Raw genomic sequence first — 14,675 nt, 5'->3', positions numbered from 1 at the left:
AAATATTTATTTGTAATGTAAATATACAAATAAATATTTATATTTATTTGTATATTTATATTTAAATGTATATTTTATAAAAATATTTTTATAAACAAAAATATTTATTTATTTATTTTGTACTCACTGTTGATGTCTGTAACCTTTCATTTGCAATAATAAAAAGACATGATCAGACATTTGTCCATTACTGTGTATAATATAAAATATATATATTTCTCTGTCTGAATTTACTTGTGCAGAGTCACACACACAGTTAATTAATTATTCATAAATTGTTTGGATAGTGACAGTATGAACAACAACAGTGACACTGTGTTGAGTGCAGTGCTTATGTTAGAGGGAGTGTAATAAAGTACATTTATTCATTTAGCAGATTATAGATAACAGATTAAAGTAAACTGCAACAGAATAGTCCGGAAGGAAGGATTACAATAGATTTTTTATTGAGAAACAAAAAACTATTATTTCAAGTGTGTTGGGGTTTAGACGATTCCTCTTCTTGGACAAAATCTCTCTAGCCTGGGAAAAGATCCTTTCACAAGGAACAGAGGATGCAGGGGAACGTAAAAATGGCAGTGGTACAAATGAGGATCCTGATGTTTCTGTTGAGCCCAAACAGGGGAGGATTCCCTCTTTCTTGCTGGCTCCATTACCAGGAAAAAGGAAGAGGTCACAAAAAGCAAACAAATCAAAAAGGGCAATCCAAATCAAAAAGCAGTCCAGTCCAGATGCAAAAATCCAGAGCAATCCAAATAATCTTATCTAATTAATATAACAAGACTATAATATAGCTAGGCCTACTATAATAATAATATACACTATAACTATTCTAACCTGATAATGTAATAATATACAGCCCTCACATATGACACAATAACGACAATGACAATGATAGTTTTCTAACTCTCTGACTCTCTAACACTATTACAACTGCTTCTACTACTCCTGACAACACCCACAAGGAGGCGCGATGACGTATTTACACAAACCGAGGCCTCGTTTGTCATTAGTCACGTGATTTTTACGTTAACAACACAAGCCTCGAATCGCGGCTTCATCTGGCACGCCCACTTTTTCTCGACACACGCTCCGACGCCTCGGTTCAAATGTCACATCACTAGTAGGAACCTTCCTTCAGGTGACATGTGTTGCTGGAGGGAAGGTGCACACAGTTTTTTGACCGCTAAGCTATGCTACACTGTATGCCATGCTGAGGAAATCTGTATTGGTGAAGGACTTGGAACTGTGGATTTATTGACTGTTTGTTGGACTCTTGCTTACTAGAAATGAGGACCAGTCAAGGTAAAATAAATCTACAATGTAAGCATATTAACTTGGTGTGGACATTGCAGTGAATAACAACCCAAGCGAGCGCGTCCATTAACAAGCACCTTCCAGCAGCCATCAGCTGCTTAAAGTAAATGACTTGGCTGCTTACAATAATAATAGACTATTTTTAAAATTACTGTTAACACGTTTAAGCTCAGTGTGGCGGCACGGACGAATGGACTTAGAGGTGATCAGCTAGCGACTACGCCACCCTGGAATCTTGCCAGGGACAATACAATGGAATTTCTGATTAAAGGCAACACAGGTTCGTTCACAGTAAAGTGGCAGGAGACGTGGATACAAAAATATATAAATTTTATTAAAGATTAATACTTTATATAAAAAAAAAGCACAAAACACAATCAACAACAATTAATATAGACACAACAACGTCACTATTCAACAAGACACACACAGAGCGACCTGAGAAGTCAGCGAAAAAGGAGCCGAGGCAGAGCAGGGGATAAAGGGCGCATAAGGCCTCCACGGCAAGTCACCCTTCCCGTACACCTGTGCACACACACTCACACACAAGTACACACGCCACACAGCACTCGTGAGAAAGACCACCACCAGCAATCCGCCCCTGCTTTACGCACTCAGCTCCTGTAACGCAGAATGAAGTTACACTCAGAATTGTCACTTCACGGAGACAGCAAATGGAATCGAGGTGTTCGCACTTTTCAATTTAAACCTTACCAATTCTAAATCAAAATACAAAAATAACTAATACAAAAGAAAAAGATATAGACCACAAACACACACACGCATACACACACGTAATACACAAACACGAAAGACAACGATGTCAGTCCAATTGTTAACAGCAAAGCAACAGCGCCTTCAGACAGTAGTTCCACGCAGTCCAACCGCAAGAAAGCTAATCGGCCATGCAGACGCCACCAATCCGTATTTGATGCATCTTATGGGTGCGATCCCTGGGAACCAAACCAGTCAGGCAGATAAACGCATACATGCAGACTGAGGGCTCGTCCAGTCGATCGGGAGGACAGCGTGTGCCAGCGGAAACTAAGCACTTCCGTATTGAGGTGTAAACACTCATACTGGCCGTACTTCTCACTCAAACCTTTGACAGAGGAGGGACAACCTCAATCAACTGCCAGCCGCAGGAAACTCGCACACCACTCTGGATGGCGACCAAATGACGACCCGGGAAGGGGCGGTGACTTGTGACACCATAGCCAGCCCGTTTATACATGTTGCTATACAGCCCACTGATAGGACGAAACTCAACGAGTGGACTAACCAACCACATGCAGGCAGGAAGAATTTCATTGGACCTGCCACATCAGCATTTAAACACTAACTTAATCACAAATAACAAAATTATGAAGTGTTGCTATCTTCGTATAATATATATTTATGAGGAGACAGTAGATTGTCTTTAACTCGACTTAATTCCAACATGATGTAACCTCACACATGTGAATCTGCTCAGTGTTTTACTTCCTGTATTATCCTACGCATTCGTAGGTACTGACGTATGCTCAATCACAGATCGTAACTGGTTTACGTGACATCTCCCCCTTTTAGTCTGGGGTTTCATACAGTATTTGTCATGATTCCTGTCTTGTGTTCCCCTTGTCTTGTGTGCACTTTTGTTATTTCCTGTTCTGTGCCATGTTTTGTAGTCCTTTGTAGTTTTTCTTGTTTATTAGTCTCCCCAGGTGTTTCTGATTAACCACGCCCCCTTGTTATCTTGTTTAGCTTGTTTGCCTGCGTATTTAAACCTCTGTGCTTCAGTTGTTGTTGGTCGGTCATTGTATCTTGTAGCTGTGTGCTTAAGTAGTGCTTAAGTAGTGCTTAAGTAGTGCTTAAGTAGTGCTTAAGTAGTGCTTAAGTAGTGCTTGCATGTGGATTCTCTCTCTGCTTCGTCCTTGCCTCAATGTTACAGAACGACAGACCAAAGATGAATCCAGCAGCATTAAAGGGGAATCTCCAGCCAAGTAGGCGGCCACGCCTGATTCTGGTTCCCAGGATGGCCACCGCCACGTCTGAGAGATCGTCTCCGGCAAAGATGGCCGCTGCCATGCCTGAACCTGAGCCCTCAGCAGAGATGGCCGCCTCTACGCTTCCTCTCTTTCTGTTCCTGAGACCACGTCTGTTCATGAGTCTGAGCCTGTTCCTGAACCTGAGTTTTTTCACGTCACATCTGCCGAGCCATGGGCTGCGTTCCAAACCGCATACTCAATGAGTAGGTACTTAATTTCAATAAGTACTTACTTAACGAGCGCTAAAAGAGTAGGTACTTTATAGCCAAATCTCGTTGAGTATGAATGCGAACCGGACATCTGCCAGGTTGACGTTATCATGTGACCTACGACGCGTTATCACACGCGCAACAACTTAAAAGATTTGAACGACACGTTTAATTCATCTATCTGTAAATATCTTGATATTGATTAAACTTGCTCATTTTGTGGTCTTTTTGAAGAAACTGCTGCCCATTTATTTTGTAAATACATTTAGGGTTGATTTAAGTTCTTATATTTAACCCTACTAATGTGACCCACCGTTTTATCCTTAACGATATTATTTATTTTTATTACGAAATCCCAAAATTGTCATCTCTTGAATATGTTGTTAATTTTTTATCCAAACGTTTTCATCCACAAGCAAAAGTGGCTAACTGCTTTATTTTTTCCTCTTTTTCTTGTTCTCATCCCTAGGCCTATAAATAACAAAAAATGATTTTTTTAAATGTATTATAATGAATTATTTAAGAAAATATATATTAAGATATTCAACCTTGTAGGTTCTTTTTTTCCTGTGTAAAAAATCTCATATTATGTATGCAAACCCATAATATATTATATATATATATATATATATATATATATTATGGGTTTGCATACATAATGAGATTTTTTACAGATCTCATAACATCAGTAACTCAACAGCCCTACCTAGAACGGATTTCCTCAGCGTTTGTAATGTCTGCACAAAGGGCAGCTGTGCGAAGATTCGCCTTTGGAGAAAAACTGTTGATTTTATACTCTAAATATTTAAGTATCATTAATATAAAAAATTAATATTACCTCAGAATGAATTGCATTGCTATCCCACCCCAAAACATACAATAACAACAATGATAAATGCTGACCAATACTTAATTATATTACTTTTTACTGAAAATGATATAATTCAATAAAACAAACAAAATGTAATGTATGTCATATGACATAGCTATGCATGATTGAAAACACTCTAGATGTGTATATAATGAACATATCTACATTTTCTTTCAAACAATTAAATAAAACATTAATTAAATAATTATATTTTATTTACTGACAACAATGAGAAATATTAATAAATTAGTAAAATAATGAATGAAAGTCACCATCACACAATAAACAAATGCATAAGTCAACACATGAAACAAAGCTTTATTCAAACTACAATCATGTATGTAGACTACAGGCGCTGAACCCCACATCCTTCTGCCATCTCAACACAGCGGTTCCCATTCTGCGGCTTTATTCTGATGAATCAGCTGACCGCCCGAGGTGAGCCATTCCTTCATGCCGGAGGTTGTTGCGTGATGTGTTGTGCTTCACAATCTGAGGCAATAAGGGCAGGTGGAGTGATGGAGGGACTCATAAGGGCAGGTGGAGTGATGGAGGGACTCATAAGGGCTGGTGGAGTGATGGAGGGTCTCATCCATGGCACCGTTTCCAGGATTCAGCTCTGGGCTCCTCATCCTCAGCGCTCACACCAGCCTGCTGACATTTCAGATCCTACAAAATGCACAAACATAACACAAAAGCAGTCATTTAACCGCACAATGTCATTTGATTTCAGTATTATTTAGAAGACAAAAACGCTTTTTTCCCACAAATGCCGCCATCATCTTCCCTTGCAGGTCCTACTCCACCACAAAAGCTGTGCAGCAAATGCACAGAAATCAAGAATCAGAAAGGTGCTGTAATAGCTCTGTTTGAAATTACAATAATTAAAATAAACTACAATTTAAGATTTAAATAGTTATTCATTTCTGTAGTATACTCACTCAAAGCCTTCATGAGCCACTCTCCACCGGATAAACACACATCTGTTCATCTGTCCCTGTAACATCCAGACAAGATTCACATTAGCCTACCTCTGTGATTTATGAACTCAACACTACATTTACATGTTGAGGTTGTTTTAACTTTTTATCCAACATAAATGTTCCTCAATTTATCAACTACTAATGGACAAATAAAATAGATAACTTATGTTTAACGTTAGTTACTTTATAGATTTGTTCTACATAATAGCACACATTCATCACTCATGTCTATTTCATGTTGTGATATTTCAAGATTTTCCTGTCAGATGTAAATGGACATTTAAAATAAGCGTCTTTAAGATGTATATGGTTTATGTAAATCCACGTTAGAGACGTAACTTACGTGTCCTTACTGGAGCTCCCCTGTTAGCTAACGTTATACATAATAAAACGTGTTTTTACAGCAAAATCACAACTATGCTACACTGTGTAACGTCTTTACACCTTCAACAATTCAACAGTTTACTCTACAGTAGTTCAACACATACAATTTTAACACAAGGAACCGGGTTACTCACATTTGAAAGCACCCGCGTCGCCGATCTCTGCGATGTTTGATAATGACGTATCCTCTCGCGTAGCCTCCTGGGATAGAATAGTATCCATCGGTTGAGCACTCAAAAATCTGTCCGAAAGCAGTAAGCCATCCGGGAACTTCTCGCCTACTCTTTTATGAATACTGATGTTTCGAACGTACTGCTTCCTTCACGTACTGTTTTCGCCTACTATATAGTAGGAAAGTAGGCATATTCGAACGCACTTAAGTCCGAATCTCGCGATAATTAGTACGTCACCCTGGTAATTCTCGCCTACTCTTTTGGATTCGTACATACTTTTTCGCTCGCCTACTCTTTTTCCCATACTAAATAGTAGGGAAGTATGCGGTTTGGAACGCAGCTATTGTCTCCGGACAAGATGGCCGCCACCGAGCCAGGGTCTCCGGACAAGATGTATTCATAGGCCTGCTTAGCTTTGGCATCTGCCTGCCTTACTGTAGACAGATTGGGCCATGCCGGTGTCAATTGATGGTGGAGCTTGGGGACTGTGGTTCGCAGTCTCCTTCCCATGAGGAGTCTGGCTGGGCTTTCTTTTGTCAGCTCTGTGGCTGTGTCCATGTAGATCAGGAGAGCTAGCTGGGGGTCTTGTTGCCTAAGGATGCTTTTAGCGGTCCTTACCGCTCACTCCGCCATCCCATTAGCTTGGGGATAGTATGGGCTCGATGTAGTATGCTGGATGTCATACTTGGATGTGAAGACCTGGAACTGCCGTGAGGGAAACTGCGGGCTGTTATCCGTAATCAGCTCTTCAGGTATCCCGAACCGTGTAAATATGCTCATCAGCTTACTTATAACTGCTTCACTTGTGGTCTGGGTGAGACTCAATACTTCAAGCCATCTTGAATAATAGTCAGTAACAACCAAGAAGTGCTTTCCTTTAAACTCACAAAGATCTGCAGCTAGTTTTTGCCAAGGGAGCTCCGGCAAAGGCGTTGTGATGAGTGGTTCCCGGCTTTGGCTTGGTTTGTGCTCATTACAGTGAGGGCATGAGGAAACTTTCTCCTTTACCGCATGGCTGATCTTTGGCCACCAGATGGCATCATTGTATCTCTCCCTGGATGTGTTTAGGCCTTGATGCCCATGGTGGATCCTCTCCAGCATCTCAGTTCTCATTGTTTGTGGGATCACTATTTGGTTTCCCTTCTTTACCAGTCCATTATGCTCATTAAGACTACTTCTCTCCATAAAATAGTCTAAATCGCGGCCAGCCAGACTTAATGTATTGTAATATAATGTATGTAATGTAATGTATGCGCTCCAGCACTGTTTTAGGCCTTTCCAGCTCTTCGATGGCCTCCACGTTGCCTGGATGCCCTCGCTCAGTTTTGTGTTGTCCACTTTTGACTCCGGGTGCCTCGACAGCACGCCAGGTACTATCAGGTTCTTACCTGGGATGTATTCAGCGACAGGGTTGAACTTCATTAGGCGGATCAGAAGTCGCTGACACCTCAGTGGAGTTTTGTCTAGGTCCCTGTGGTTGATGAGTGTCACCAGTGACTTTTTGTTGTTTACTCACGCCGCTCCTTCTAGTGGTTTTTGCATGCTATGGTGGTTTCTTTCTCATTTGCTCTTCTAGTTCAACTGGCTTTAGTCTATTTTCTAAATATTATTCAATATGCATATCTTTAATGTTACATCATCTATAATTTCTTGTCCAACTTCACTTTTCTGTATTTTCCTGATGACAGGCAGACGAGCTAGAAAACATGAGAGAATAGAGATAAATGAAGATGAATGAAGATATTCAAGCAGAAGAGGAAGAAGGAACCAAAACTGATCTAAGGTAAAGCATGTGAAGGAATAAATAATCACAGCTAACATTGCTTTACCTTGCTGGTTTAACATGTATATGCTTTTGAAAACTAGATATCGCCAACACTTGGGCCAAAGTTAGTGTTGTAATAACAAGAGGAAACAACTAGACAGCGGTCTAGGTTTGTGGATATATTGAAACTCATGACTTGTGTAACAAGCTGAAGGATCAAGAAAGAGGGAAGTATAACAGAGGAGAGGAATTGCACATATTGTGATAGTGTGATGGCTGTAACCACTGTTTTGTATTTATGGTATTCCTGTTTGGTAGGGTGAGTACGGTAGTTTACGGTCCCATGTCCCCTTTATGAATGGAGAAGTGTTAGTTCAGTAGTAATGGTGGCGTTCACGCTGAATAGACAACGCCAGATAGGTTGCCGCGATTTTCTTTCTTTGAGGTTGTAATGATGGTTTGTGGCTGGTTTGGAAAACAGTTGTTGCAAGCTGTTGCCAGGAGCTGGCCTTTGTCACTGTATTAAATTAGTATTTAAGTTTGAGTCAAATTATTGCACGTCTGCACTGATATACTTAGGTGCACTTTAACTTGCTATCAACTTGCTTCCATCTAAGCCTATTGTGACAATCAATGTGTCAATAGATTGAATTGAAAAGACAACTGGGTTGGAAAATCTTAATGTGCACCATTGATAGGCTTTACAGTTTGAAGAACTGTAAATGTAAACTGTAATGTAATGCATCATGTCATTTGCCGCATTTCCATTACAGATTTGCTCAAAACTTTTGCGATATTTTCTAAAATGATGATATTTCCAATAACCGATGTTATGCGACTGAAACATTTTTTTTTTTTTCTCGCCATGAGTCATTCCAACAATTATGGCAACATATATCCCAGCCGCCGCACTAGCCATTATTTTTAATGGAAGGAGACGTATGCGTGTTATTCAAGCATTAATGGCAAGGAAAGACTCTTATACTGGGAGCGGCACATATGAGGAGTTTCTGGTGTTTCTCCCTCATATCTGCTTTCAGGTCTTGATTCTGGCATTTATTAGTGGTTTAGAATCCAGTATTTTCCTAATTCTTTAGTCTTTTATGAGTTTAATAAATAACTGTCTCGTTTTCTGTCCAAACATACCGCATCATCTACGTCAGGTGACCTGTTGTAAATACGCAAAAACTGTTTCCATTGCAGTTTTGCGGAATATGCCTTTTTCAAACTGCCTGAAAAACCACCTCATGAGAGCGTAATTATTATATTTTTTTGATATATTGGAGTTTTTGCGAAATTGGCGTGTTTCCATTGGGCGTATTTCCCATTCGCAATTCCAATTCCAGGGTTAGGGCGCAATTTGAAGGGGAATGGAAACGCGGCTACTGTCATACACTTATTCTACAGTATAATCTGTTGTTCTTTTTTTGCCGTGGGATTCTCTCTGAAATTGGTCGAAATCCTCCCGGTCGTGATTAAAGTATATTCAAAGGCATTGTTTGGAAACCTCACAGCAAAATCCCCGGTGTTAAATGAACACCACTCAGTGATATGGGAATTGAGATAATTAGTTAATTAATTGAGTGATGATTGTTTGATTATTGTAGACACCTGATGATAATGAACCAGATTTGATCCTTTAATGTTTATTATTCGGTACATTAATGCATAATGTATTTGTGGTTTGTTTCAGAAAATCTCACAGAGCTACAAAAATATAAACTAAAAAAATAAAAATATTCTTTTAGTGTTAATGGAGGATTTACCTTAATAATAATGTAAACATTTAGAAACGTTTAAAAAAATGTAAAGTGCTAGAATTGTTCAAATACATAGGGTTAGTATTCCTGCGCTCGACATTATGAATCTAATAAAACAAGGAGAGACTCTTGAACCTTAGACTGAAAAAAACTTTATTGACAAAGGCAAAGAAATCCAGATGACAGATGAACAGCAGTAGTAAAGTGAGATCTGTGTCTTTGAGAGAAATGTGTTTAGTCAGTAAAAGAGCTTCAGTATTAGAGACGTCTGATCTGAACAATAATAACAATACAAGACATGTGAGACTTTAAGTGTGATTGAAGTAATTTTTAAAGTCCCCAATCAAATATGAATGAGTAGATTGTTAAAAATAATAATAATCAGCATTTACAACAAACACATTGAGCACTAATGAGAAAATATGTTGCTGTTTGTTCTCAAATTATGTTCTAGGGTGGAAATAAGCCTCCTGGAAATAAACATACAGTAAATGCCAGCATATAAAGCCATTACAAATAAACAAAGATTAATAAAGGACAAAAAAAAATAGTAATGTGAAAAATGACACCATTAGGTTTCTGATGTGTGAATATGTGCTTGATCTCGTTCAGCTCTTCTGGATCTGATGTCATAAACTAGAAGAATGACAGTAGCCACGCCCACCAGAGCAGAGAGGACCAATCGGATCACAGCTTCAGTAGGACCACAACAGTGGACAGAGTCTGAGGAATAAAAGCATCAAACTGAGATCAGATCAGTTCATAAACGCTAATATCAGCGCTGACATCAACTAATATCAGCCGTACCTGAACATGTGTGACAGAGTTGAGTGATGTTGAGATGTTGAGTCTGGTTGCTGATGGGATTGTTCAGCACACAGATGTAGGAGTTTTTATCCTGATATTCCACTTCCAGAGGGAGAGAGAGACTCATGCTGAGATCAGACACACTGATGCTGGACAATAAACTGTTTCCTTTGTACCAGGAGAGAGTCACATGACCCACATTCACAGCTGAACACACCAATGAACATGATGATGATGATGAAGATGAAGAACAGTCTCTGCTGATGACAGGAACAGGCAGACGAGCTGGAAAACATGAGAGAAAAATGATAAATAAGAACATCTCTAATCAACAATCTTCTTACGGTTCAGTCAGTGTGTATATGATCTATCATCTCAAACTATAAAATGATTCAACAATTAATAAATATGTAAATAATTAGTAAAAAACAAGAATATTTGAAGGACATGAGAAATGATCTCTACTCACCAGAGACAGAAACTCTGAAAGCTTTTAATGAGAAACTGTGTGAAAGCCCAAACCCTCTCATACTTTTGATCAGTCGTTTATAAACTCCAGCATGTTCAGTTGTGATGTCTGTGATGGTCAGAGATCCAGTTTGATTGTTCAGCTTCAGTCTGTCTCTGAATCTCCCATCAAGAACATCATCAAATACAGCGATTCTGTTGGCCTGTTTATTGATTTCAGCTATTAAAGTTTTAGACAACCACCAAGTCTTATCATCTTCATTTCCAAACATCCACCGAATCCATTCATAATCCTTTATTTCAGTGAGATCAGAGTTTACAGTGAGTGATTCTCCCTCCTTCACTGACACTCTTGTCACTGATCCTGATACCAAAAACACACACAGAACACACACAAACAGGGTTTGTCAGATTAATACTGTGAAATCATTTAATAATGTTTTACTATGCTTTAAAATGTCAGTTTGAAATAATCAATATCATAAAACAAACAAAAACAAACAAAATGGTGTATGAATTAATTTAAATTTTGTCATTAAATAAAGGTGAAACAAATGTGTTTAACCTCACCATAGGAACCAATATTGATCTTTCTCTTTCTCACACCATTGATCTGTAGAGAATAATATCCAGTCTCTTCAGTGATGTTTATGATGGTCAGAGATCCAGTTTGATTGTTCAGCTTCAGTCTGTCTCTGAATCTCCCATCAAGAACATCATCATATACAGTGATTCTGTCGGCTGTTACATTGATTTCAGCTATTAAAGTGCCTTCATACTTCCACTGAATCACATCATAATCCTTTATTTCAGTAAGATCAGAGTTTAGAGTGAATGATTCTCCCTTCATCATATACTTCCATTCATCACCAAACACACCTGAAGAACAGAGTTTTTCACAGATTAAAGCTTTAAAATCACTTGATGTTGGTTTGAAGCTTCACTGAAATACTTTAAATCATTTAAATGTGATGTTAATAATATTCTGCAGCAATACAAAGACAAAAGATGACAAGTGAAATAGAGCAGAAATAGATTTATATATGGAACAAAAACTAAATAAAAACACACTTTTACTTTAATGTTGTAACAAGTACTAGGTTGAATTATACCGTTGCTGTATAAACTCATGCTGTGGTTCTTTTCTGTCTTTAGTAGATTTCTTAAACGTTATTGTGGATTAACTAACATTTACGAAATTGAATAAAGACACAGAAAAGAAGCACAGCGTGTGCAAACTGGTATATCCATATATCTTTAGTAGATGTCAGTAAATGTTAGTGCTGTCCTGTAACAGTGAATGTTAATCCTCTCTGACTAATTTAACCAGTCATTTATTACATGGAACCAGAACTGAAGCCATAAAAACACATTTAAAAGAAACACAAACAGAAGAAAACAATCCAAAACATCTTCAGCGCTTTCAGTCCACAAATATGAAAAGACAAACTCTTTAAAACTGCTTCAGTAATAAAATGACAGATGATCTGATGTGAAGCTGCTCTGTAGTAAAAGTGAAACTCCACCAACATCTAAAATAACTGCACATCTATAAGTGTTAATGCATGAACATCTAGCTCTTTATTTCTGATAATTCACACTCTGACACTTTGAGCTCCAGTGCGCCTCAACTTCAAGCATAGTAAACACTGACCCATGACGTGTTAAAAGTGTTAAAGTGTTCTTTGATATTTTCCTATGATTAATATTCATCCACTATGGATTACACCACTGCTGTGACACTCTAAATGCTCACTTTATTCAGAGTAAACACTGCATTAGTGAGACGCTCAAACAAAAACACTGAAACGGTGCAACAGTTTCTCACATGTCTCAGACGAGCTGATAAAGACTGTGACCTCAGAGCTGACTAAGATAATCAGTTATGAGATACCATTGTGAGCAAATGCTTGGATTCAAGGCAGGCAAATAAAGCAATAATTTGAGACCAGAATCCAATTCCAGCTCCAGACGAGCTCCTTATTCTAACAGAGCAAAATCAACATGAAGTTTCATCAGCGCTCGTACTGAGGGAATATCTCTGATGATATTATTATACTTGCTCCAAACCAAGACCCAGCAAACACATTTACATTGTGGCAACGTCTGTGGCACGTTGCATTTCTGCTGTGGCAACGTCGCTGTCTCCGTGCTCGCAACATTGTAACAACGTAGAATTGTAAGACGCGACAGGGCTGTAGCAACATTGCTACTGAAGAATAACAAATTTTAAGAATCTATTTCAAATATGCTTCCATACATAGCCTTAAAAGCTAAATACAATATTCTTTACCGTGATGTTAAGATAATGATTCTGCTCAGCAAAGTTGCAATTCCTGTTTTCTCCTGAAAGCTCTTAATGGCTCTTGGAGCTTGTGTTTTAGCAAGAGAGTCCTGCCAGTCCTGTACTCGGGTCTCAGCATATGAATAGATGTGCTGAGTGGATTAGGAGTGGCAACACTCTCAGTCTAGAACAGGTTCCTAAACCTGTCTCATCACAAAGTTTTAGTTCCTGCCCCTAAATGTATATAAATTGTAAGAGAACGTTCCCTGAGTTAGACTTGGTGACTGCAGCTACCAACAGCTCGTGTTCTCAATAAAGAATCCTGCTGAAGAAAGAACCAAGTCTCCTGGTCTTCGATTCTGAGTTTCCAACACTACGCGAAATTCAGCAACTGAGAGACGACGTTCTGAAAATTTATTTTTTTATGCTAGATAGGCCTATAGATATCCCCCATGTAGCAAGTTATGTTTTGTGGTTAATTTTTAATTAGTCATATGTTATATAATAATATACTTTTTAAATATTGTTTATCCTTATTATTATTTATGGGCCAAACAGTAAATTCATTATAATCAACACCTGCAAGTGTACACTTTGAAGAGTAAAAATGACATAGAAGGTTAGCTAATTCAACTTTATCAAAACTGCATATGGTAATCAAATTGCACTTCCAAAAGTCATACATTTGTGAGAAGAAAACAAACAAACAAACATATTATACAGGGAGTGGACTAACTAGCATGAGCAAACATGCGAAAATCTGGCAAAGAAACGAATGAGACGACAAATCAAAGGAAAATATAAACAGGTGTGCGAGCAGTTACTAACATTTTTTTTTTCTCTGTGCATTTCCAAAAAAAAAAAAAAAAAAAAAAAAAAGTAAAACATTACCGTGCAACAAGTAGGCTACGCATCGCTGCCTGTTCAATGAGAGCTGAAATCAGTTACTCATCATTAAAGTCATTTTGGCTTCATACTTTTGGCATAAAGTTAAATATTTGTCATTCCTGACCAGATGATGTTAAAAAAAATGTCACATTAGACAAAGAAGTAGTAGGTTTTCTTTGATTAATTACGTATCTTATTTAGCTGAAGTTAATTAAACGCAATTCTCACATATCCTCGATGAAGAATGAGAGACGGCCCAATGGTCCGGTGAAATTTAAAAGGCTGATTTTCGCGCTTCAGGGCAGTGACGACTACATATGTCGTCCAGTGGTTGTCAAGACACCGTTGGCACAACCTTAAGCAATGGCCCTGAACGGTGGTTTAATGTCAACATTGTGTCAACGCTGTATCAACCTTCACCACACAACGTAGTTATAGCAACCTTTTGGCCATGTTGTTAAAACGTTGTTAGAAGGTTGGGTACGTTGTGCCAACGTTCTGTGTTTGCTGGGGAGACACTTGATCAGAGACAACATGCAGAGGCTCGTAGACTTTAAACATTTTTAAGTCTGAAAATTGTCAGGGTATTGGCGCATGTTCACATAAGAAAACAACTGAAAACAGCGCTGTTTGTTTGCCTTAGTTGTAGTTGTATCCAATAAACTATGATATTAAACAAGCTAATGCTATAATCGCTAACATAGCAGACTCATGGAAAAATACATCTGTTATCAATTTC

General features: G+C 38.4%; 1 protein-coding gene across 4 annotated transcripts in view; it reads right to left on the bottom strand.

The window, feature by feature from the left end:
• Positions 1–10,865, bottom strand: part of LOC307164771 (uncharacterized protein) — a 195,658-nt gene extending 184,793 nt beyond the window's left edge. For all 4 annotated transcript variants that reach the window (XM_079881847.1, XM_079881846.1, XM_079881848.1 and 1 more), the window contains exons 1-2: positions 10,766–10,865; positions 10,297–10,581 (exon numbers count right to left, since the gene is read on the bottom strand). In XM_079881847.1, coding sequence (XP_079737973.1) covers positions 10,297–10,581; positions 10,766–10,826 — 346 coding nt within the window. In that variant the 5' untranslated portion in view covers positions 10,827–10,865. The remainder of the gene's footprint in view (positions 1–10,296; positions 10,582–10,765) is intronic.
• Between the last annotated feature and the right edge of the window lie 3,810 nt (positions 10,866–14,675).

Source organism: Squalius cephalus (genome assembly GCF_949319135.1).
Source record: "Squalius cephalus genome assembly, chromosome: 9".
In the NCBI taxonomy this organism is placed as follows: Eukaryota; Metazoa; Chordata; class Actinopteri; order Cypriniformes; family Leuciscidae; genus Squalius; species Squalius cephalus.
This window is presented reverse-complemented; position numbering and strand designations above follow the sequence as displayed.